The 21,582-nt window shown below is 45.9% G+C and overlaps 1 protein-coding gene across 3 annotated transcripts; it reads right to left on the bottom strand.

Moving 5' to 3' along the window:
- Positions 1–99: 99 nt before the first annotated feature.
- Positions 100–13,481, bottom strand: MAFG (MAF bZIP transcription factor G). Of its 3 annotated transcripts, none has more exons than XM_035104269.2 (3): positions 13,398–13,481; positions 6,622–6,683; positions 100–6,534 (listed from the first exon to the last, which is right to left on the bottom strand). In XM_035104269.2, exons 2-3 carry the CDS (start codon positions 6,655–6,657, stop codon positions 6,082–6,084), a joined length of 489 nt encoding a protein of 162 aa, XP_034960160.1. In that variant the 5' UTR covers positions 6,658–6,683; positions 13,398–13,481; the 3' UTR covers positions 100–6,081. The 3 variants fall into 3 exon arrangements, with proteins under 3 accessions (XP_034960160.1, XP_060127893.1, XP_034960159.1); XM_060271910.1 differs by lacking the exon at positions 13,398–13,481 and adding an exon at positions 13,095–13,390; XM_035104268.2 differs by lacking the exon at positions 13,398–13,481 and adding an exon at positions 8,325–12,947.
- Between the last annotated feature and the right edge of the window lie 8,101 nt (positions 13,482–21,582).

Here is a 21,582-nt window from a genome sequence, read left to right as displayed (position 1 = left end):
ATTCACTGCATTAAATCATCCAAGCCTCAGTCAATTCAGTCAGCAACAGGAAACAAATCTGCCAGTCTAAATTTAGTCAGTAATATCATAGGAACCAGCCTCTTTAAAGATGTTTATTGGTCATATACAAAATAAAGAATGCTTCATATCAACAAACATACACTATATACATAAATAAATTAACAACACCTCCACTGGGGCTGTGGCAACAAATCCCCAACAGTTATCAGATATCTACAGATTGAAAAAGGACAATAATTTAGCAATAAATACTGATTAATTCATTGGGCTCTCCCATTATATAGAAGAGCCCCAGGACTTGACAATATGCTATTACACCCCTGGCACATAGAATTAATCTCCAGTTTTATTAGCTTTGGAGATTGAGATTCTCTTTTTTATCAAAATACTCCTCTTCACCCCTTTTAAGAAACATTTTAAAGCAGCAGTGTATTTCTTATATCAATATGTCGTAAGAACTATCCTCAACATCTGGAGGGTGGGGAGGAAAAGTCCTTAGCCAGTCTCATTAAGTGCTCTGAATATTCTTATTTGTCTTGTTTTTCTCCATAATATTCCATTTTGGCAAAGGGTGTAATAAACTTAGAACAAACTGCAGGTGAGGGCAAGAGCAAGGACAAGCAGGATTTGTTTTGGAACCCTCTGAAGATAACAACCCCCCTTGCCTTAGCAAGACAGTAACATACCTTAGCCAGATAGTAACATACCTTCATTGGGAAAGAGGAAACTATTCACTTCAACTGCTCAGTGTTCATACAGGTGACAGCCACAAGTGTCCGGAGCTTGTATACATCAGATAGCGGGAGAGGAAAACATAAATCCTCATCTCTTGGAAGAACCTGTCTGACGTTCACAGCAAGACTGCCATGAGATACTGTCCTGGTCTCTCAACATGGGGAAGAACCTCTGTTTTAGCAGCCATAGCTACCTGCTACTGCAGGTATCAAAGAAAGCAGCAATGTTATCAAACAGGAAATGACCTTCCTGTGCATTAGAAATTTTTCTTACCGACAAAATATAGCTCGAGACATCAGGAAGGTGTGAGAGAGAAAGAAAAAAGGGGGGGGGGCTGTCAATAAGTGCTTGCATTTTCCAGTGGAAGGGAAAGCAAGATGCCACTGGAGCTCAGCTACAATTCTGAGTACAGCTTCATCAATAAACAGGATACCAATCCTGTTTAAAGGTAACATATGAAGAAAGCGTAGAATCATAGACTTGGAAGGAACCTCGAAAGTCATCTAGTCCAACCCCCTGCCAAGGCCAACTTGTAACATCTCTGGAGTGTGCCAAGGGCACAAGAGATTCCAAAAGGAACATCTGACACAAGGAATGCATGACTTTTATGCATGAATGCATGTGATGTGTGTGTCCATGTATCTATGCACTCACACACTCACAGCTATCCAACCTGAGGGCACATTCCCCATGTGCAAACGCTGAGCAATCTCCACCCATGCCTAAGTGTCAAATACCCTAGTCCCAGCCTGCAGTCTTGCTTGCTTTTTCCAAAGCAAAATAATTGTTCCATAATCAAAGAGATCACTTTTACACAATTCACCACGACATAAAAACAAGCCCCCCTCCCCCTCCCCGCCACAAGCCAGCCACATGTGGGCGGAATTATACTTCACGTATTTGCTCCGCAGCTAAGTAGAAAGCAAAGCTCCCCACCTGTTGCATCAAACAAAATGCCCCATAATAAAAAAGGAGAAATAAACACACAACACCCTTCACAGCAGAAAAAACCAAACAAACAATCACCTTGAAAACAAGAACCATCACACTCTGAATTCTATATACCAGAAAGAGAAATCAAGGGGAAGGGCTTGAGAGGGGCACCTGGGATGGGAAGAACTCATAATAAACAGTAGGAAACGGACTGAAAATGGATGAAGGGAGAATGGGAGGTTTGAAGGGCCCCCTGGGTGTTGGAAGATTCACCACTTTCATTTCAACCCTTCCCACTTTCCAAAGCCAGAACACGCCTGATAACACACCCGCTGTATTCAAGGTGACGCACCTGCAACTTCTTCCAACAAACCCAGCTGTGGACAGCGTCTCGCCTCTTTAGGAAAGGGCACGAGTTGTTGCAACTCTAGAGGAGAGACTTTCAGTAGAGGCCCTTCTTGCTATCCAAGATCTAGATGGAAACAGTAGACAACCCATTAAGAGGAAGCAGCAATGGAAGCCCGGCCAACTCCAGCAAGCTGTTAAGAACTGTTCTGGACAATATATCCATGATAAGAGTCAACAAGGTTTGTTGAAAAGAAACTTCTACCCCAGAAAGACAGCCCCACTCAATCACTTTCTCATACAAGCTGTGTTTAAATATCAAAGTTACCACCAAAGGTGTTGTCGCCCTGCTTTCCATGGAGCAGTATACAGTACAGAGAAGCACACCAATGCCAGTGGAGAGGCAGGCGGAGGTCAGACAGCTGGCATTCAAGAGTTGTTGCTCATCAAGGGAGCATGGCAGCCCATGGAACTGCCCTTCACGTGACTCTCAAAAGCAAGTCATGACGAGACCTACGATTTCCCTTCAGCCCCCACCTCTCGCTTGTCAGTTTGGTGACCAGGAAACCCAAGTTACACGCTGTTGTGGTTTCTCAGTTTGACAAGCTTGCATACATATTGCTTGCTCAGATTACAACTGTTTGGTTTTCACAGAATTTGGATTTCTTTGGCAAAGGACTAGAAAATGGAAGGCAACAAGGGGAAGAAAATATGCACAGCTTGAAGATGGGAGGGAAGGATGTACAGAGAGGTAGAAGGATTAAAAAACAATAAAAGGTAGGATAGCTCTGGACCCAGCAATCCTACATAATCAATCCTCCAATGGTTTCTAAACCTTTTAAACCGGGAGTGAGAGACATAAATCCCTGGGGCCTTACCAGACCTTACAAGCCCACATCTGACCCCAGCAGCCCTAACATACTCCATACAATTCAATCATTTTCCGGTCAGACACCTAACAGCCTTAGTAGGGCAAAGGTGCTACCTTGCCAATAGCAGCCTCTTACCTATTCTTTCTAAATTTGCTGTATGGAGTAACCAGTATGATTTCTGGTGGAATCTCCAGCAAAGCTAAGTGTGCAACCACACCAGAGCTCTTTTTGTTATTTAATCCACACACACACACACCCGCTCTTTTTCAGTCTGCTCTTCCTTGTTCCTGTACTGCCAACTGCAAATTTGCAGTCCACACATTCAAAGAGCAGCAGAAAAGCACCCCAGGTTGCCATGTCGAAAGAATGGTTGCGATATTTACAAGAACCACTGGCGGTAGAGAGCAGCCCTGTCTTTACATTGCAAATGGAAAGCTTGCAGTTGGAGAGAGCTCAAGAAGAGGACGTTCGACAACTAATCCTCATTTAAAGCTTTCTTTCTTTCTTGCACCTAGGAGATGTTCTAAGTGAAACTTTCACACTGAGTAGGTTATTCGGAAGATGACTCCGGGGAATAAATTTTCACTAAACTGAGATGGAAAAAACATTTACAATGGAAACTGTTGAGTGCTGTCCCTGGGTATCTGCTGGGTAGGAATTTGGCCCTTCAGCTTATACGAATTTGACCTCTTTGCTTCAAAATTGGCCGTTAAGTTTTTCTCTTTAGCCGTGAAGGCCAAATCTAGTAGAATGTCAGTTTGAAAAGCCACCAAATTCTGTACTGCCCAGCCTGAGCTATGCCAGTTTCTCGATCCTGCTGGCAATATCATAACAGCTGGAGGGTTCTAGTGTCTGCCAATTATAATGTTGTTCTTATGCTGCTTCAGTCAAGATTTCTGAACGTGTTCTCGACTAGGACTCACTAGCTGTGCTTGCTCTGAAGAACACTGTTTTCTAGGCAAAGCCCCAAGTTTTAAGTGCACACCTGGAGAGACAGCCTGACAAATATATACTGCCAAAGTCCCAACATGCTCCTCTTGATAATGGGATGACCACCTGCTCCCTGTGAACCAAACACTTCTGGGTAGCAGCACAGAAGGCAGGGCAACTATTCTCCTCCTCTCAGAAAAAAAGCAGGCTGCCAGAAGGTTCTCCTTTGGAGAACCTCGTGACCAGGCTTCCAACAACACTTTATGAGTATCCGGAGAATAAATAGTAAAGCTGGATTTTCCTGGGTCACACTGACAATCACACACTCATTAGTCTCTATGGAGTTTCCATTGGCGCTTCCCAAGTACTTCCCAACATGCCCAAGAACAGAAAACAACAGCCAGGAGGTAAGTTGATGGTAGCATTGACAGCAAAAGAATTATTCCCAAGGAATGAACCTAGATGTATGCCGCCTGTGGCCCAACCCTAGAAAATATTGGAGTTAGTTACATTGCCAGCTCCACTAACTGATTCATGTTGCTGCAGCATGGGCAGTGGCCTCCTCTCCCCAACTTTTTTTGACATGTTGGGACTGACCATTGGAGACCCAGTATCCACAGGAAAGCAAACTCTGTGATGCAAAGTGGCATGGGGGAAGGCAAGAGTGTCTGCCAGTTATAATTTATGCCAGGCATAGGCAAACTCAGCCCTCCAGCTGTTTCTGGACTACAGTTCCCATCATCTCTGACCACTGGTCCTGTTAGCTAGGGATGATGGGAGTTGTAGTCCCAAAACATCTGGAGGGCCGGGTTTGCCTATGCCTGATTTATGCAGTTTCAGCAACACCCTAGAAGAGCCAATTTACCTCAGACTTCAGCAGCTGAGGAAGTGAGGCCAATAGACACAGGTAAACCTTCTAAGAGAGGATCGCCAGAAGGTCATTGGGAAATGCCCAAGAAAGCCCTGCCCTCAGCCCAGGAAAAGCAAAAAAAAAATGCTCACAGGACATCCACACAGCAAAGATGGCCATTGGCACCATCACATCACAGCGCCACACAAGACCTCAGAGCACAGACAACTAAACACAACAGGAGCACAAAAGAAGCGGGTGAGGAGTTCAAGAATAAGTCACTTTTGGTACAATTGCAAAAAGATATCAAACAGGACTAGCCTTTTTTTGTCTTTTCCCCCCTACATTATTTATAAATAAAAGTCTGATAACTCTTTATAAAAAACAACCTTGGAGCCACAAAGACTTAGCGAGAAACTTTTTAACTTTTTTAACTTTTTCTTTTTCTTTTCTTTTAAATTAGCAAAGTCTCCAGGAATATGACAGTCAAATATTCCCACCCTCTCAGGTTAAAAAGGAGACTATTAAATCCAAGTTGTTCATCCAGTTTTAGTTTTGAGACTTGGATCTTTAACAATTCTTTCAAATGAATGTTTCTCTCTTAAATAAAGGGCTATTTAAACCACATAGACTTGTGTAAACCATCACACTAGAGACACTTGATACTCTCCAAACACAGGAAACAACTAGTGATTTTGGTCTTGTTCAGTGCAACACATTAGGCACAAAACCGGCCTGTAGTCACCACAGTAGAACCTGCCTTTTTACCTGACAGGCAGGCTACAACAGTGCCCATTCCTGGCTCCTTTCCCTTCTCAGCAGCACAGACACCAGGAAACTGCAGTTTTGCCCCTTCCCTCCCCTTTTAGGAAAAGTCCTAAGGAATCCCACCTTTAAACATCAAAGGCGCAACTAGATGTTAATATAAACATGGTTACACAAACTACCCCCATCATAGCCACTGATACCAAGCAATTTACAAGCAGCAGACTGGACAGCTGACACACAACCCTGGAAGAATGGTATACGTCATCACTGACAGCAGGTCTTCCAACTTTCTATGACCTCTGCCCTCCCCCCCCCCTTTGGGCGACTTCTCTCCCCAAGAATTTATTCCATGCTGCTGAGAATCTCTTTGGCTAGAGTACCGAGGTCCTTCAGTCTCTGTCCCCAGAACACCTCTGGGTGGAAGGTTCTGCTCACACAGAAGGGTTGCATTACCATCAGTCACACCAACCAGAACAAAGCTAAAAACAAAGGGACTGCAGTGACAAGCAGGCCGGCGTGTGCCTGCGTGGGGCCAGGCCACCTGGGAGAGGGTTGTGCTTTGGGGATTCCGGATGAGCTTTGTGCCTAACTGCCCTGCACACACAAGCCCAGGCAGTGCTCGTTTCACTAAGACCGGGCGTCCGTTTTGGATTTCACTATTGTGATGACGCTGGTGGTGGCAACCTTGCCGGGCACAAGGGGCCCCATGCTGGCGGCAAGTGGGCCCCGGGCAGGGGTGACAGGGCTCCGGGCCACGGTCCGGGCGAAGTTCTGCAGCGCCTCGTACTTGGAGCGCAGGGCATCAAGTTCCATTTTCATGCTGGCATTCTCCGAGGCCAGTTTCTCCACCTCCTGCTGAAGTTCTGCCTTCTGCTTCTCCAGCTCCTCCTTCTGTGTCACCCTCTTGACACGGCAGCTAGCGGCGTAACCCCTGTTCTTCAGGGTCCGCCGGCGTTGCTTTAGCTGGATGATCTCCTCCTTGGACAAGCCCCGCAGATGCTGGTTCAGCTCCCGCACAGACATGGTCACCAGCTCTTCATCTGTCAAGCTGGTCCCATTCTCACCTGGCTCCCGCTTCACCTGTGGGGGACACAGAAGGGAACAGATGTACCACGGGAAGCTCTGGTATTGCCCATGGACGGCAAAGCCCCACTTGTGCCCCATTACCTTCAAGGCTTTGTTTCCTTTGTTGGGGGTCGTCATAACACGCAAGCCTTCACAGTCAGATTCTGCAAGAAAAGAGAATGGCCAGAGGTCACCATCAAACTCAAGACCCTGAGCCCTCATTTGCAGATACCTACTCATCTGGCTCAGGAACCAGGCAGGGAAGTGGGCAGGGCTCCCTGCTGGAACGAATCCCTATGCGCTCCACACAGCATGAACCAAGCAGAGAGACTTACAACAGCTCCTGGCCACCTCTGTCACTACCGGCCCCACAGCTCTCTATAACACTTGAAGGCAAATGGCAGGGAGGGGAATTAAGAACCCTGGGAGGAGCCAGAGCAGGATGAAGCCACATTTAAAAATAGCCTGGCAGCCAGGGTCCTGCACGCCTGTGCCGAGCCAGTCATGCTGACTCAGCATACTAACAGCCTTGCTTACAGTGCATGCTTCGTAGTATAACCAAGCAGGAGAGTTGTAGCCCAAGAGGCTTGCCAGGGAACCAGCCTGTCTCTCTTTCCATGATTGGGCTGAAAGCTACACGAGCTACGATGACATCCCATAAACTAGAGAGTTTGTGTGGGAGCAGCCTTCATAAATACTCCCTGTGACAGAAGCTGGTGCATATGGATTGACCCAACCTGTCTCAAGTGTTTCTTTGTCTGGGAAACTGAATAGCAAGACACAGGGGGTGGCAGGCAGGGAGAAGAGGGAATGAGAGGGAGCATTCTTAGAAAACTGCCCCAACCCGACTGCCCCAACCGAGGGCTCCCCAGATATTTGGGACTGACACCTAAGGGACTCAACATTTGGGAGCCATTTTTGGTTTGTAGGAAATACACAAGAGTTTGTGTGAGAGAGGGGGGGAGAGAGAGGAGGGAGAGAGAGAGAGAGAGAGAGAGAGAGAGAGAGAGAGAGAGGAAGCCGCCTCAAGAACTACAGTTAGTAGATGCGGTTCAAATAAATAAACATTAATAATAAGACTACAAATTCTATAAGATACATCAAGCATAGGCAATGTTTAGGAATTATGGGAGTTGTAGATTGCAAGATTAGGGAAGGCTGGCTTACTGGTTTCATCTCACTATGTTCTAAGCTTCCAGAATGTGTGTCGCTAGGGAAATCTATGCCAAATGCTACTTTTTTTAGAAAAAAAGTTTAAAGATTCTCAAGATTCCAGCAATTATGATTTCAGAAATAAGCCTGGGAAGTGTAATCAGGTTTTTATAGTTAAAGCTCAGGAAATCAGAAGGCAAATTAAAGAACCCACACTGATTATACTTTTACATTTAGTAATTTTACATCCATTGTGTTAGTCTAGCGAGAATAAAATTTAGCGTTGCAATGCCAGAATTCACAAGACACATGGGACAGCAAGTACATTTGCAAGCAAATTTTTACTGCTGAGTACGTTATTAGAATGTTCTTTTTGAAACCAGCAGACAAAAGTGGATTCATAAAAAAGACATCGCATACAGACATGCCTTGGTGTAGCTGTCAGTATAAGCCAGAACAGTCCACCACATAGCACAAACAAAAAAGAAAGCAGAATCCCGTCGTGCTATTCTTAAGGCTTAATCTGGAACTTTATGAAACACTAGTTATGTTCTTCTGCAGAAGATCTGGGACTGCAGCAAGAGATGAGTCGTGTCTTAAAGGTCACATGCACCCCCAAAATGCACACACACTAGGCGTCATAAATACTATACCTTTGGCTACTTGTCTGGAATAGTTCAGAAGCCACAGTTTTTCCCTAAGCAAGAAGAAAATCTGCTGGTGTGGCCAGGACTGTGTCAGGGACAGAGGAGTCACTATGTGCATCCAGACAGGGATGTTTTTACATCCACCTCCCACCAGGCACATCATCAGCACTTACATGGCATAATAAATGCCTCTCCCACACACAGCCCATGTTCTTGTTTGTTAAATGCATAAAACATCAGTTCACATTTATGGCAGAGAATTAAGACAAGCTCGTGTCAGCAAAAGCCAAGGAACGGTCCCCCAGCAGCACCCCCAGAAGGGATGGCTTCAGCGCTTTCCAAGATCACTAATAGGCCAGCAACAACTCTGATATTCCTAGAGCACCGAAAACTGCTGACAAGCAAAGTGCTTATGCCCAAAGGATATGGCTGTGGTCACTGATTAAAGGCTTACTGCACACTAACGCAGTGGGTCCCAACTGTCTTACTAGCGGGACCTACCAACTTATTTTTGTCTTTAAAACTGACAAGTAGGTTCCAAACAATTACTGATCTTGAAGGAAAATACACTTAGCTTGCTGCACTATAACATCCAAAACCTGATTGCAGGCAGTATTGGGACTTGCCATTTGGGAGTCAGCATTCTAAAAATATGTGGGGGAAAGAGACATTAATTACTAGTTAAGTTTTTTAATTCAGAGAATAGACTAGGAGGAACACAGTATTGCCATCCCCCAAAACACAATTTGCAACAGGGCGAAGGCTTCCCTCTGATACCACGGTAATGCTTTAAAAAATCATGTTCTTTCAATACTGGTAAAATAAATGCTACAGAAGGGACAAGTATGCCTCTCAACAGTATAACCCTTTGCTTTCATTTTTCTGACTTTGCTCCATTTAAAAACCATGTGCAGTTATAGGTCTCCAGCAGAACTGTAACCTAAAGTCACCCACTCATTGAATAGCCACAGTACTAGAACTAATACTCCAAACACAATCTCCTTTTGCTGTCATAGGATTTTCTTTTGAGACATGTGAGAATGTATTAGGCATCATTGCAAGCATTCATGTGAGAGTGATCTGAACATTTCTAAAGTACAGAAACTGCTTAAGCAAAGACCCATCTTATATTTGTAAACCCAGCAGAAGTAAGGGAATAATAAGATTCACCATGCCAAGTATAAGTGATGTTCCACAGATATCCCAGAAAAGAGATACTTAGTGGGAGAGTATATATGCTTAGTGCCCTGCCCAGCCAACTCAAAAATGCATTTCATAGGGCAAGTCCAGGACTCTAATATAATGTCTAGAAATCAATGTTTAGAATGCGAAGTTACTTTTTATCATCTGGGAAGAGAAGAAATGACATAAAGGCTGCCCGGAAATAATCTTTAGTGCTCATAGTTCTCTTTCATTGCATAGGAAATTATTAGGGAAGTCTATGCTGTGAGACTAAACGACTAAACAACCAACACAACAACATGCTGTGAGAAAAAGATGAGACACAGCAAAAAAAAACCTCAGTCACTCTGATGGGTCAAAGATACTTGAACTCATATTTGTATATGAAACTTAGGTATCTTAGTTTCATCAGAAGGAGTAATGTGTGCTGCGTCTGTGCCTAGGAGAAGCACAACCTTCATTACTAGAAAGATTTTAAAAGGCCAAAAGAGGGCAGTCAAGAAGTGGAATCCCTACCAAACTTAGCGTGTTCTGTGCCCAGCATAAATTGGGATGGCACCAGACCCTTCTACAGTCCTGACTTGCTGGCCACAGAAGGACTTATTAACATCACGCAAGGAGGACGACGGCCAGAGAGAACTGGCATCCAGACAGAGACAAACTTGGTCTAACTCCCCAGACTGCTGATTTCTCAGCTTTTTGACAGCTTCCCGAAGAAAGATCACACTGGAAAGTGCCAAGTGCGACGGCTGCAAAGGGGGAAAGTGCAACCTCAACACATTTTGCCAAGCTCAAAAGGTCTGCACTCAGCACAAGCACCGCCAATTCTTCGCTCACAACAGAGCTGACAGCAGAGCGCATGATTCAACACAGGCCCCCATTCTCAACATTCCTGATTCACAGAGCTGTGCCATCAAACTAGTGTAAACATGGTGACGTCACCCATTCCAGGAGCAGAGGCAGCCCCATCAGAGGAGGCCCAGCTGCAAGGGATGAGGAAGGAGATGGGCATGACGACAAGGGGGAACCAGGAGCAGGAGGACCGTCTGCAACGGGAGGTTTTTCAACAGGTGAAGTATGAACAGTAGTTTCAACACTACACTGTACATATCTGCAAGTAAGTGACTCTGCTGCCCTCAGTCTTTCATGTGTTTTATGAGGGCTTGTCTATACATAACTTCTCATTTATGGAATATTTAACCTGAAAGTAGATGCTTACCCAGTTAAGACTTCAAGAAACAGAGTCACTAGAGAATTCTGTCTCCTCAAAGCAGACATGACTGGCCCCAGCAATCTCCCCACTATGCTTAGAAAGTGCATAGTGCCTCAGCACTGCTGTTTACACAAGTTTTCTTCTTACTCAGCAGAACTGAAGTAAAGGGGACCAAAAATCAGTAACTTGACCTCTTCCTACCAGACTCCTAGTTATGATCACTGAGGAGCTCATCATATTTATAATTAAAACTGAGCTTGCTCATCTCTCTCCACACCTTTGAATCATTATTTTCAAGTACTGTGCGAGGCTTCTAGACAAGGCACATCTATTTTGCTTCCCATTTGCCACAAACTTTGTAAGTCACTGCAATTATCTAAATATCCAGTAATAATACGTTGTCCAGGTTGCTATGTCAGACACCCAGAATGAGAATCAAGACAGCTGTTCATCATCTCCTATCCTGCTACAATGAGACCAGGAAAGAGACATGCAACACATTAGTCTGTTAGGAGCACTAGGTTTGAAGTATCCTTTTACAGAGAATGGAATCAGACTAGATTAACTTTCTCTGTCCTTCTAACATTACCGTTTTAGAATTAGAATCAGTTTGTGGAGATCTCCGTCAAAAGGACATCAAACCACAGCTAGCTATTGTTACACAAAGCATCCCCATATAATCGCAATCTAAACATCTTTGACATACTGATTAAGTTGCCCAGTCCCCAGTAGCCAAGCCGCTCTCAAACTGGCAGAGGACAGATTGCCCTCCAGAGTTGTGGCTGTAGACGACAGCATGCTTCAGCTACCTTCACTGTGGGAACTTCACACAAGGGACTCAGGGTAGGACAGCATGCACTTGTTGCACAGACGTGCTCCATTATACAAATCAAGCAGAGCTGTGCAGGCACAAACAAGGGAATCTGCATCTCTGTGCCCTTCCCACTTCAGTGTGACAGCATGCCAAGCTCCTTCACAGAGTCCTTGAGGACATCGTGCCTGTCTGACAAAGACAGCATAGACAAGTAGCAGCAATTTCCATAAAGGTATTCAGGAGCTACCATTTTACAAAGTCTATAAAGCTAGCCAAAACAGTAAAGTTAAGACCTGCATGTACAGAGAGAGAGCACCGAGGACACGCGAGCAGACAGGGCAAACATACCGTACATACCGACATAAATCTACAAGCACTTAGGAATGGGTCTCTCACAAAAGTTCTGCCAAGTAACCCTTTTCTCACACACACACTCCCCACATACAGTTACTTCTGCACATAATGCACATAAACTGCACATGGATATATACACTGTATGACATATGCTCAGAAAGCTACAGTTGTCACAACATTTTGAATGCAGGCAAAATATAGACAAGTAGCAGAGAGAAAGAATCTCAGGCGAATCCCCTTCCCAACCATCTCCTGAACTTGCACCCTTCTCTGCCTTATCACCCAGTGAGAAAGTGAGTCAGCAAGTCACCCTCTCTCCCCCTGCTAACCCTTTTGACAGGTCCCATCTGCCGGTCAGCCCCTACCTCCCTTTGTGCAGCATATACCTAGTGGTGACCTCATGTTGATGAGTCAGCAGTGTCTGGGCTCTGCACACAGTAGGCTGTGCCAAGGGGATGCAATGGGGTGATTTAGACCCCCCCTCCAATCCCCAATACTCTCCATATTTTCCCCTTCCTGTGCCCCACCCCACATAGACTCACTCTTTTCCCCCACCAGACACCTGATGAGTCAGCACGGCAAGCCCTTTAACATTAGCAGACATGGCTGCACATCCCTGGAGACACACATAAGTGTGTAAGGAGAACCTCACCTCTCCCCCCCAGCAGGGGAGAGGGCGCACCTGCCCTAAGAAAATGGAATAATAAGGTGCCCAACTACTTTTTGATCCCCACTACTTGAGAAGAAAACTCAACAACAATAAGGATCGAGGCAAAACCGGGGGTGGGGTGGCAATGGCATTTCTCTCCTCCTAACGACAGCGGTGGGGGGAAATAAATACGGCCACCCACGCCGCAGAAACCCCTCAGAAGGAAAGAAAGGGGGGGAAGCCACCCACCCATCTGTCAGCAACAGAAAATGAAGTCAACGAGCAGAGGAGAAGAAAGGAGGTGGGGAAGCGAAGATCGGCTGCTGAAATACGGAAGCTCGCTCACCTAGACCCACCTATCCCTCCCCCCACACTATTTTATCATTCTCTCTCTCTCTCTCTCTCTCTCTCTCTCTCTCTCTCTCTCTCTCTCTCTCTCTCTCTCACACACACACACACACACACACACACACACGCACCCCCCACACCCGAGCGCGCCAGAACATTCCCGGGTGGAAATTGGGGAGGGGGGCCATGCTCCTGTCAACATAAGTCTCCACCTACATTGCAAGAGTCGCTTCTTCAAATAATAATAATAATGGAAATAAATAAACACCGTGGAGAGATAAACGCTGAACTCCACGGCGCCCGAAATTCCCGGGCGCAATTGGAGAACGAGAGGCAGGGCTCTCCTAAAAAAGACACCCCCCCCCGCTTCTATGTCAGACGCCCCCCCCCCCGCTTATTAATGCTCGCTCGCTCCCTCCCTCCCTCGTGGAGAAGGGGGGTGGCGGCGCCGGTTTGCCTTCCTCCCTCTTCCTCCAGAGGTGGAACCGGGGGCCCCAGGCCGCCCGCGCAGTCTCTCACCCTCTCCGCTCGGTGCCGCCGGGGGAGGGGGGGAGCCGGGGCGGGGAGGGGGGGAGGCCGCCACGCAGAGAGGGACCGAGAGTCCGGGGTCCGCCGCTGCCGCCGCTCACGGACACGTCACGTGATGTTTGGGTCACGTGCCTCCATTCATGAAGCCGTTCGGTGCAACCGCCCCGAGCCTTAAAGGGGAGGCGCCCGGAGGTTTCCCCCTCCGACGGTTCAAGATAGACGTTCTGTATATCGGCTATATTGAAGCGGGGGTGGCCGGGGGGGGGGGCTAGGTGGACGGCGGAAATAAAGAGGAGCCGCGAAAGAGAGAAAGGCAGGAGTGGGGCTGCGGAGCCGGTGGGGAAACAAGTGGCTCGCCTGGCGGGCGGGGACAGAGCCAAGGCTGGGCACCTAAGTGCGGGTCGCGCCTGTAGCTCCTACAGGGAGTGGGTTGGAGGGGGGCACCGTCTCGTGGGTAGGCCTCACTGCTTGAGCCATTTGGGGTCAAATCCGAGGGAGCCCCGTTGGGCTTCTGGGATTTGAACAAAAGGAATGAAATCAAGGCCCAGGCTCGGAGTCTAATAAACAGCCCGCTAGACGAGATCCAGCTTCAGGGAGGGCTTTCACAGGCGAGCGATTTCTGCGGGGTGGGTGAAGGACCGGGAACTCGGGAAGCCCCCCGTTTATGCCTTCCTTCTGTTGCCTCCTTGGAGAAGAAACTTTTGAGAGGGGCCAGCGGAAGAGCTGTATGTCTGCATGTGGGAAACCCAGGACACCACGTACATGTCATGTAGGCACGCATTCTCAATCCATTTGCCTAAACCTTTTTTAAAGTCATCCACTGTTGGTGGCCATCACTACGTCTTGTGGGGGCAACTTAAATGCACTGTGTGAAGTACTTTTGTCAATCCTGCATCTTCCAACGTTCAGCTTCAATGGATGGCCCCAAGATATAGTTGAATGTGGGAGACAAACTTCTCACTGTCCACTTTCTCCACAGCAGACATGGGTTTGCACATATCACGTCATGTTTTCTCAACCATAAAGCTCCATAAGCCTTTCCCTTATAGGAGGGTTGCTCAAGACCGTTGATCATTTTGGTTGCCCTTTCCTGAACCTTTCCAGTTCTACATTACCCCTTGAGGTGAGGCAACCAGAACTGTACACAACATTTCAAGTGTGGCCACATGAAAGATTAGTATAATATAATTATTATGTTGTTGGATTTCAACCCCTTTCCTTATTATCCTCAACACGGAACTTGCCTTTTTCACAGCTGCTACACACTGGGTTAACATTTTGAGCTATTCACCACAACCCTAAGGTCTTATTCTTTTGTCAGTCACCATCAGTTCAGACCCCAGTAGCATTTCCATGAAGCCAATGTGCATCATTTATACTTGCTTACATTGAACTGCATTTGGCATTTTAATGCCCAGCCTTCTCTATTTGGAATGATCCCTTTTGAACTCATTGCAAATCCTTTTATTTTAACCACCCTGAACAGTTTGTTATCATCAGCAAACCTGGCAACCTCATTGCTCTCACCCCTAACTCCTGGTTGTTTATTAACAAGCTATAAAGCAAGGGTCCCATACCGCTTCCCAGGAGACTCATTTCCCATATTCCTCCACTGGAAGTTGTTGTTGTTTAGTCGTTTAGTCGTGTCCGACTCTTCGTGACCCCATGGACCAGAGCACGCCAGGCATTCCTGTCTTCCACTGCCTCCCGCAGTTTGGTCAGACTCATGTTGGTAGCTTCGAGAACACTGTCCAACCATCTCGTCCTCTGTCATCCCCTTCTCCTTGTGCCCTCAATCTTTCCCAACATCAGGGTCTTTTCCAGGGAGTCTTCTCATGAGGTGGCCAAAGTATTGGAGCCTCAGCTTCAGGATCTGTTCTTCCAGTGAGCACTCAGGGCTGATTTCCTTCAGGATGGATAGGTTTGATCTTCTTGCAGTCCATGGGACTCTCAAGAGTCTCCTCCAGCACCATAATTCAAAAGCATCAATTCTTCGACGATCAGCCGTCTTGATGGTCCACTCTCCACTGGGAGAACTGCCCTTTTATTCTACTCTGCTTCCTGTTCCTTAAGCATTAACTGATCCATAAAATGACCCGTCCTCTTATTCCATGACTGCTAAGCTTACTCAGGAGTCTTTGCTGTGGGACTTTCCACATGTCAACTGAATCACCCCTATTTTATGGTTGCTGACTCTCAAAAAAACCCCAAACACTAAAGGTTTAGTGAAAGGGCTTACCTTTACAGAAGCCATACTGGTTCTGTTTCATCGAGGCTTGTTCTTCATGCTTGGACATTCTTTAATAATGCTTTCCACTAGTTTTCCAAGAACAGATGTTATGTTAACCAAAATGTACTATCTCAGCTCCTCTCTGGATCCCTTTTATAAATGGTGTTGCATTAACCACTGTCAAGTCCTCCAGCTGATATTAGCAACAAGTCAGATATTCTTGTTCAATCAGCAATTTTATATTTTTGACTTCCATTTCCCTTACTGGCATGGAGATGGTCAGATTCTGAGGGAAGGCTGCATCAGACAGGCACATTGAATTGATGGGTTTTTTTAAAATGCATCTTCAGCACACAAATATATTTTTAACTGAAGAAAACACTGACATCCCCTTCGCCTAGCTAGATTTGGTATAGCCATTCTACGAACCCTTGTTAATTTATTCAGAAAGAGATACATGAAAGTATCTCCCTGCCCTTAAGATGCTGTGATTATTCAGCAGTGAGGGGGAGCAATTTGGCATATTTTTAGAGGCACTGCTCTCCAATATTCTGCATTTTCCAGGGCAGAGCCAGGTAGGCTGTGGGTCTCAGCCTTGGCTCTCATTAAGCCATGCTTCTAAAAAAAGTATACTGGTCACTGCTCCATGTATAAATTGGTGATGTGCAGACTGGCTGGCATAGGGATAAAAAAAAGTGAGGAGAGAGAGTTGCTGTTTGAAAAGCTGAGGGATTCTTTTTGCCAAAGGGATCTTTAGTATTTAAGTTTCCAAAACAGCAATTCTGTGGCTGATCCATCCAGACCTGTAAGGCTTAGAATGCCCTTCTAGACCCTTGCAGGATGACTGGCATTTCCTATTCTCTTGCTCATAGTTGGTACTGTACCTGTTCCGCAACTTTACCACAAGGAGTGTGCCTGAGCCAGCACTTTCGCAATTGATTTTCTCAAGCCAGGGAGACTTGCTTACTGGAAAGTTTTCCAAACCAATTCTGCCCATCATTGTATTTTGCCCAGCAGTGCTTGCCTCATGAGCGAAGAGATCGTCCGCTCAGCTGCTCTGCAACTAACCCCTGTTAAAAGACCCCTCCGGCTCCAGATTTACTGCTGATATATAAAGTTTGCTCAGAGCCAGAAGATGATTGTGCAGCAGGGGCCTTTCAGCCTGCAGGTGCTTGCCTGAACTGTCATAAGGCATTTTGGTTCACTTGCACAGATGCTAGCTGATTTTGATTGAAGACAAGCCCTCATACCCCAAAATACACACAGACCCAGTGATACATGCTCAGCCATGGGCAGGACTCCTGACAAGCACACCATTTCTCCAGAATTGCCTGAGCTTGATTAGGACCGGTCTTCTCATCGAGCAGCACGTGCCGTTTATCTACATGCAAAAAAGCAGCAGGGCAAGTGTGCTCCAGGAATAAAAGCTCTGCTGGCTTTTGGCTTCTGTTTGGAAATTCTAGAAACCCACTGTCTGATGCAGGTGTCAATTGGCACCTGCTGTAGGAATTGAATTGGTAATTGTTATCTAATTGCACTGTTTTACATACTGCATGAGAGAGAAAGATGGAGCTTGGGAGGATGAACACTGAGCACATTTCTTCCTTTCCTCTCTTCACCTTCCTGTGCAGCCAGACCCAAATCTCAGCCCATGTTTCTAATGCCCACTCTGCAATGCTGTCCCCCTCCTCCCTTAGGAATGCTCCCCCTCCCCATGCTTCTGTTCAGTCTTTGCTGTGTCTACACTTTCTCAAAACTGCGGAAATTGCAGGGAGCAGCGAGGTCTGGACTGAAAGTGCTGATGTAGGGAAGCAGCGCTCACAGCTGTTTCTTGCTTAGGTGCCTGGGACAGGAATGCTGCGGCATGCTCCAAGCCCAGAGATGAGGCACTGCATAAACTACTGTAGCAATGGAGAAAAGCCTGAGCCAGGTCCGTTTTCCCCTTCGGAGTTCCAACAGGAGACAATGCACCCTCCTTTTGGTTTCACACGCACACTCTATTGATATAAGATCTCATGCAAAAGTGAGAGGAAGCTGAACCTGATTCTTGAAGAAAAGACCACCTTACACAATGTGTGACACAATGCAGCAGCTTGCTGACACTTCCCTTTTCCCACCCACAGAGTTTTAGCAATAAAGTTGTCTGCCTAAATGTGCTGAGTCTGTAATCCTGTGAGGAGCAGGAGATGTGTTAAATGATGGTGGTACTGAAAAGCCTGATGAGATCCGATGGCCAGATTAAAGAAGGGAAGAGGAGGATTGAAGGGTAGATGGTACAAAAGAAGCTCTGACCCATATCAGACATTACTCTTAACAGCTAGCACCAAAAAGAAAAGCCATTTGTGTGCAGGGTCTCCCCATTTTGGGTGCTGAATTGTTGCTCCAGACACTTGGGTTTGAAGATACTATTACAAATAGAGGGTGGAATAGAGTGCCTTTAAGAGAAATTAAGCACTCAATAAATTCCAGTCTAGGTTGTCGGTTGCTCTGTAACTCTTTGAAATGTAATTTGGTACTGGCAATTCAATGTCTTTGAAATTATGAATTACCTTTGCTGCTGCTGCAGGTTCTATCTAGTGATAGTTTTGGGTATACTGTACAATCCATTATGTTAGCTAAGTATTTCTCTTCTGCCTTTCTCTTTCACTTTTCACACTTTCCTTCTTTCTAGGCAAGGGTATAGGGCCTTGGTAGAACAGGATTGTTGAACGTTTAAATAAATTATTTGCTTTAAAAACCTTTTGAAAACTTCTCTCATAATGTAGATAAAGGGGTGCAGAGTTTGCAACCACCAAAGTAAAAACTGAGTAAAACTGGTATTTGTGCTTGTTAAACATAAAGAATCCATAGATGTAATTGTAAATAACAAACTGCATTCTGACATGTCACACTTCTAACGTACACTGAATAAAAATTGTAAAATAATAAAAACAAATTATTTAAAACTTTTAAAAATTTTCATTTAAATTTAATGGGTTTTTTAAAAAAAAAATCAACAAAATGTGCACAGCCTGAGCCTATGCTTTGGCAAATTAAGCTTATGGCTGAAGGCTACATCACACATGTGGCTGTGTTTCTTTTTCCTTTGACCTTTTTTTTGTTAAGTAACCAAACACCCTTCAGGCACTGAGAGTTAAGCGGGAAGGGGGAAGGATAAGAGCCCCCTTTATTCTTTACCTGTCAGGAAAGTCCCAGTATCTTTCCCTCAGCAGGTGGGGCAACAGATTGCCTTCTCAAAATCATCCCCCTTATTGCATGCTCATATTTCTTGGACTGTGATAAGACACCCAAGGACACAATATTCTTTCCTACACACTTGCTGTGTTTTCTAGTTCCTACTTGTTCAGATGCGTGGAGATGGGAAGCATATGCTCAGTCTCTCTAGACAGATTTTCTTCCTGTCCTTCTCTGGAAAATAAATCCTGTGCTTCTCAACCTGAGATTTGGTGTGTGGATTGTGTGTTTATTACTTGCATTCCTTGTTCAGAGAGGCTAGTGCATGGGAACTTCTTTCCATGCACAATGTTATCATTATATCAGAAGGGCAGGAAGAGCCACAACATTTCTCATCCCATTTAGTTCAGCCCTGAAAATGTGCTGAGGATTGCAGCCATTGCTGTTTAATCCATGGGGCAAATGGTAAAGGGCATACTCACAAATTATTATTATTTTAGTCCTTGCTGGTTCTGGTGTATTTTACAATAGGGAATGAGAAAGGAAAAGATGGTCGTTCCTCCCCCGCCCCCTTTTTTTAAACCAAATGGTAAATTACCGGTATGTTATGCTTACTCCAGTACATTATTTCAAAACACACCTATACAATCATTTGTTGTATTACATACATGTATTGTATTGAATTGAATTGTTATAATGTAGACACCTGTACAGTTAGGCTTATAAGCAAATAAATTAAAAATGTAATAAATTGATTTTAAAAACCACAGATGCTTAAGCCATTAAACATTCCTAGGACAACCCTAGTGTGCTCATGCTGTCAGGTATTCATTAGTTGTTTCTGCAATGGACCATTATAACTACCAGGGACAATGTATATCAATACAGTAATCCAAAATCAGCTGCCCCCATTCAGACATAAGAAAGTATGTGAGTGGCAGTCCTCTCCCCCCACTCAACTATTCCACTTGTGCTCAATCAGAAGTAAATATGGAATAGGGTGTCGTGCCATGTCACCTTGACCTAAGTTCCAGCAAGCGTATGGGATGTTTGTGGAAGTAACTGAGAAGCCATACATAAATGGTTTAATGGCAGCAAGCAGACATGAAAGCTAGTGCCACAGGCAGGCATGAGAGCTAATGCTGAAGTAGAAAAATACCCACAGAATTCTAGATTGATCCATCATCATTCTAGCGTTCTTTCTGTTCCAGATGAACAAAGTTTCTACCCCTACAAAGCTTATTCTGACATATACAAACAAGTCAGGGAACCTTTTTCAGCCTGAGGGCCGCATTATCTTCTGGTCAATCTTCTGAGGGCCGCATGCGAGTGCTGGGCAGAGCCAGAGGCAAATGTGGTTGGAGAGATGTATGCACATTTCAACTTTGTATAGTAGGCTACTTTCTCTACCCAGCCACCTATCCTCCATCCAGACAAGTAAGAGGAGGATACATTCCAGCCAGGCAAAAACTCAGGGTGTGAAGCAAGAGTCAGTGAGGCGTGTGGCCTCAAAATAGGCATTTGAAGGCTAGATAGGCCCGGTGGAGTGCATTGGGTCCCTGGGCCTGAGGTTCCCCACACCATTTACAAGGACTATAAAAGGAACAATAAAAGGGACCCAGGTGGTGCTGTGGGTTAAACCACAGAGTCTAGGGCTTGCTGATCAGAAGGTCGGTGGTTCAAATCCCTGCAATGGGGTGAGCTCCCGTTGCTCGGTCCCAGCTCCTGCCCACCTAGCAGTTCGAAAGCATGTCAAAGTGCAAGTAGATAAATAGGGACCGCTCCGGCGGGAAGGTAAACGGCGTTTCCGTGCGCTGCTCTGGTTCGCCAGAAGCAGATTTGTCATGCTGGCCACATGACCCGGAAGCTGTCTGCGGACAAACACTGGCTCCCTCGGCCTATAGAGCGAGATGAGCGCCGCAACCCCAGAGTCGGACACGACTGGACCTGATGGTCAGGGGCCCATATACCATTTATAAAAGGAACAGGTAGGTTAGGGAAACAGGAGGTGGAGAAAGAACAGGGCTTTTTTTTCAGCCAGAACATTCCGGAACTCAGTTCCGGCACCTCTCAGGTGGGCGCCATTGCCATTGTAAGAGAACAAGGGAGGAGATCATGGGGACACCTCTTTTTATAGAAAAATAGCACGGAAAGAATCTTGGGAGAACCATGTATTGCCTCAAAAGTACCCTTCTTTGGGAGCAAGCCCCTCACAACAGCAACGTCCTGTGAAATGGAGAGACCAACTATATTCAGCCCTTGCAATTACTGAGGATGCAACCAGTAGCCTTCAGAGAAAAGAGCCACTCGGCAGTTCTGCAGCTTCAGGGAACAAACTGCTCCTCCAGGCAATGTGTACAGGTCAGCGTCCCTTGTGGGGTAGCTCCTCCTCCAGCCATACCCACAGTTGGGTGGAAAAGAGGACTTTGCCCCTGTACTGGAAGCACTACTGCCCTTTGCTCAGCAGCTGCTAGGCATTATGGAGAAGGGACAAGGTGGCCCAATGACAAACATGGTATTTGTCCCACAGCAAACAGAGGCTTCCCTCATCACAAAGGTAGGTGCTTGGGTTATTCCTCATGGTTGGGTCATTCACTTTCAAGGCCGGATTCAGACTGCGATCACACGCTGTGGGCCTAGTGCAAATACTACCCACTCCAGGCCTTGTGCCACAGAAATGGAGGCCATAACCACGACAGAACGTTCAGTGCAGTGAGAAAAATCTACAAGGCCATTTCTCTCCCCTTTGTGGCAGCTGGACGTCCGTTTGGG

This window comes from Zootoca vivipara, chromosome 2 (genome assembly GCF_963506605.1).
Source record: "Zootoca vivipara chromosome 2, rZooViv1.1, whole genome shotgun sequence".
NCBI lineage: Eukaryota > Metazoa > Chordata > Lepidosauria > Squamata > Lacertidae > Zootoca > Zootoca vivipara.
The sequence above is the reverse complement of the archived record's forward strand: the minus strand, read 5'-3'. Positions and strand labels throughout refer to the sequence as shown.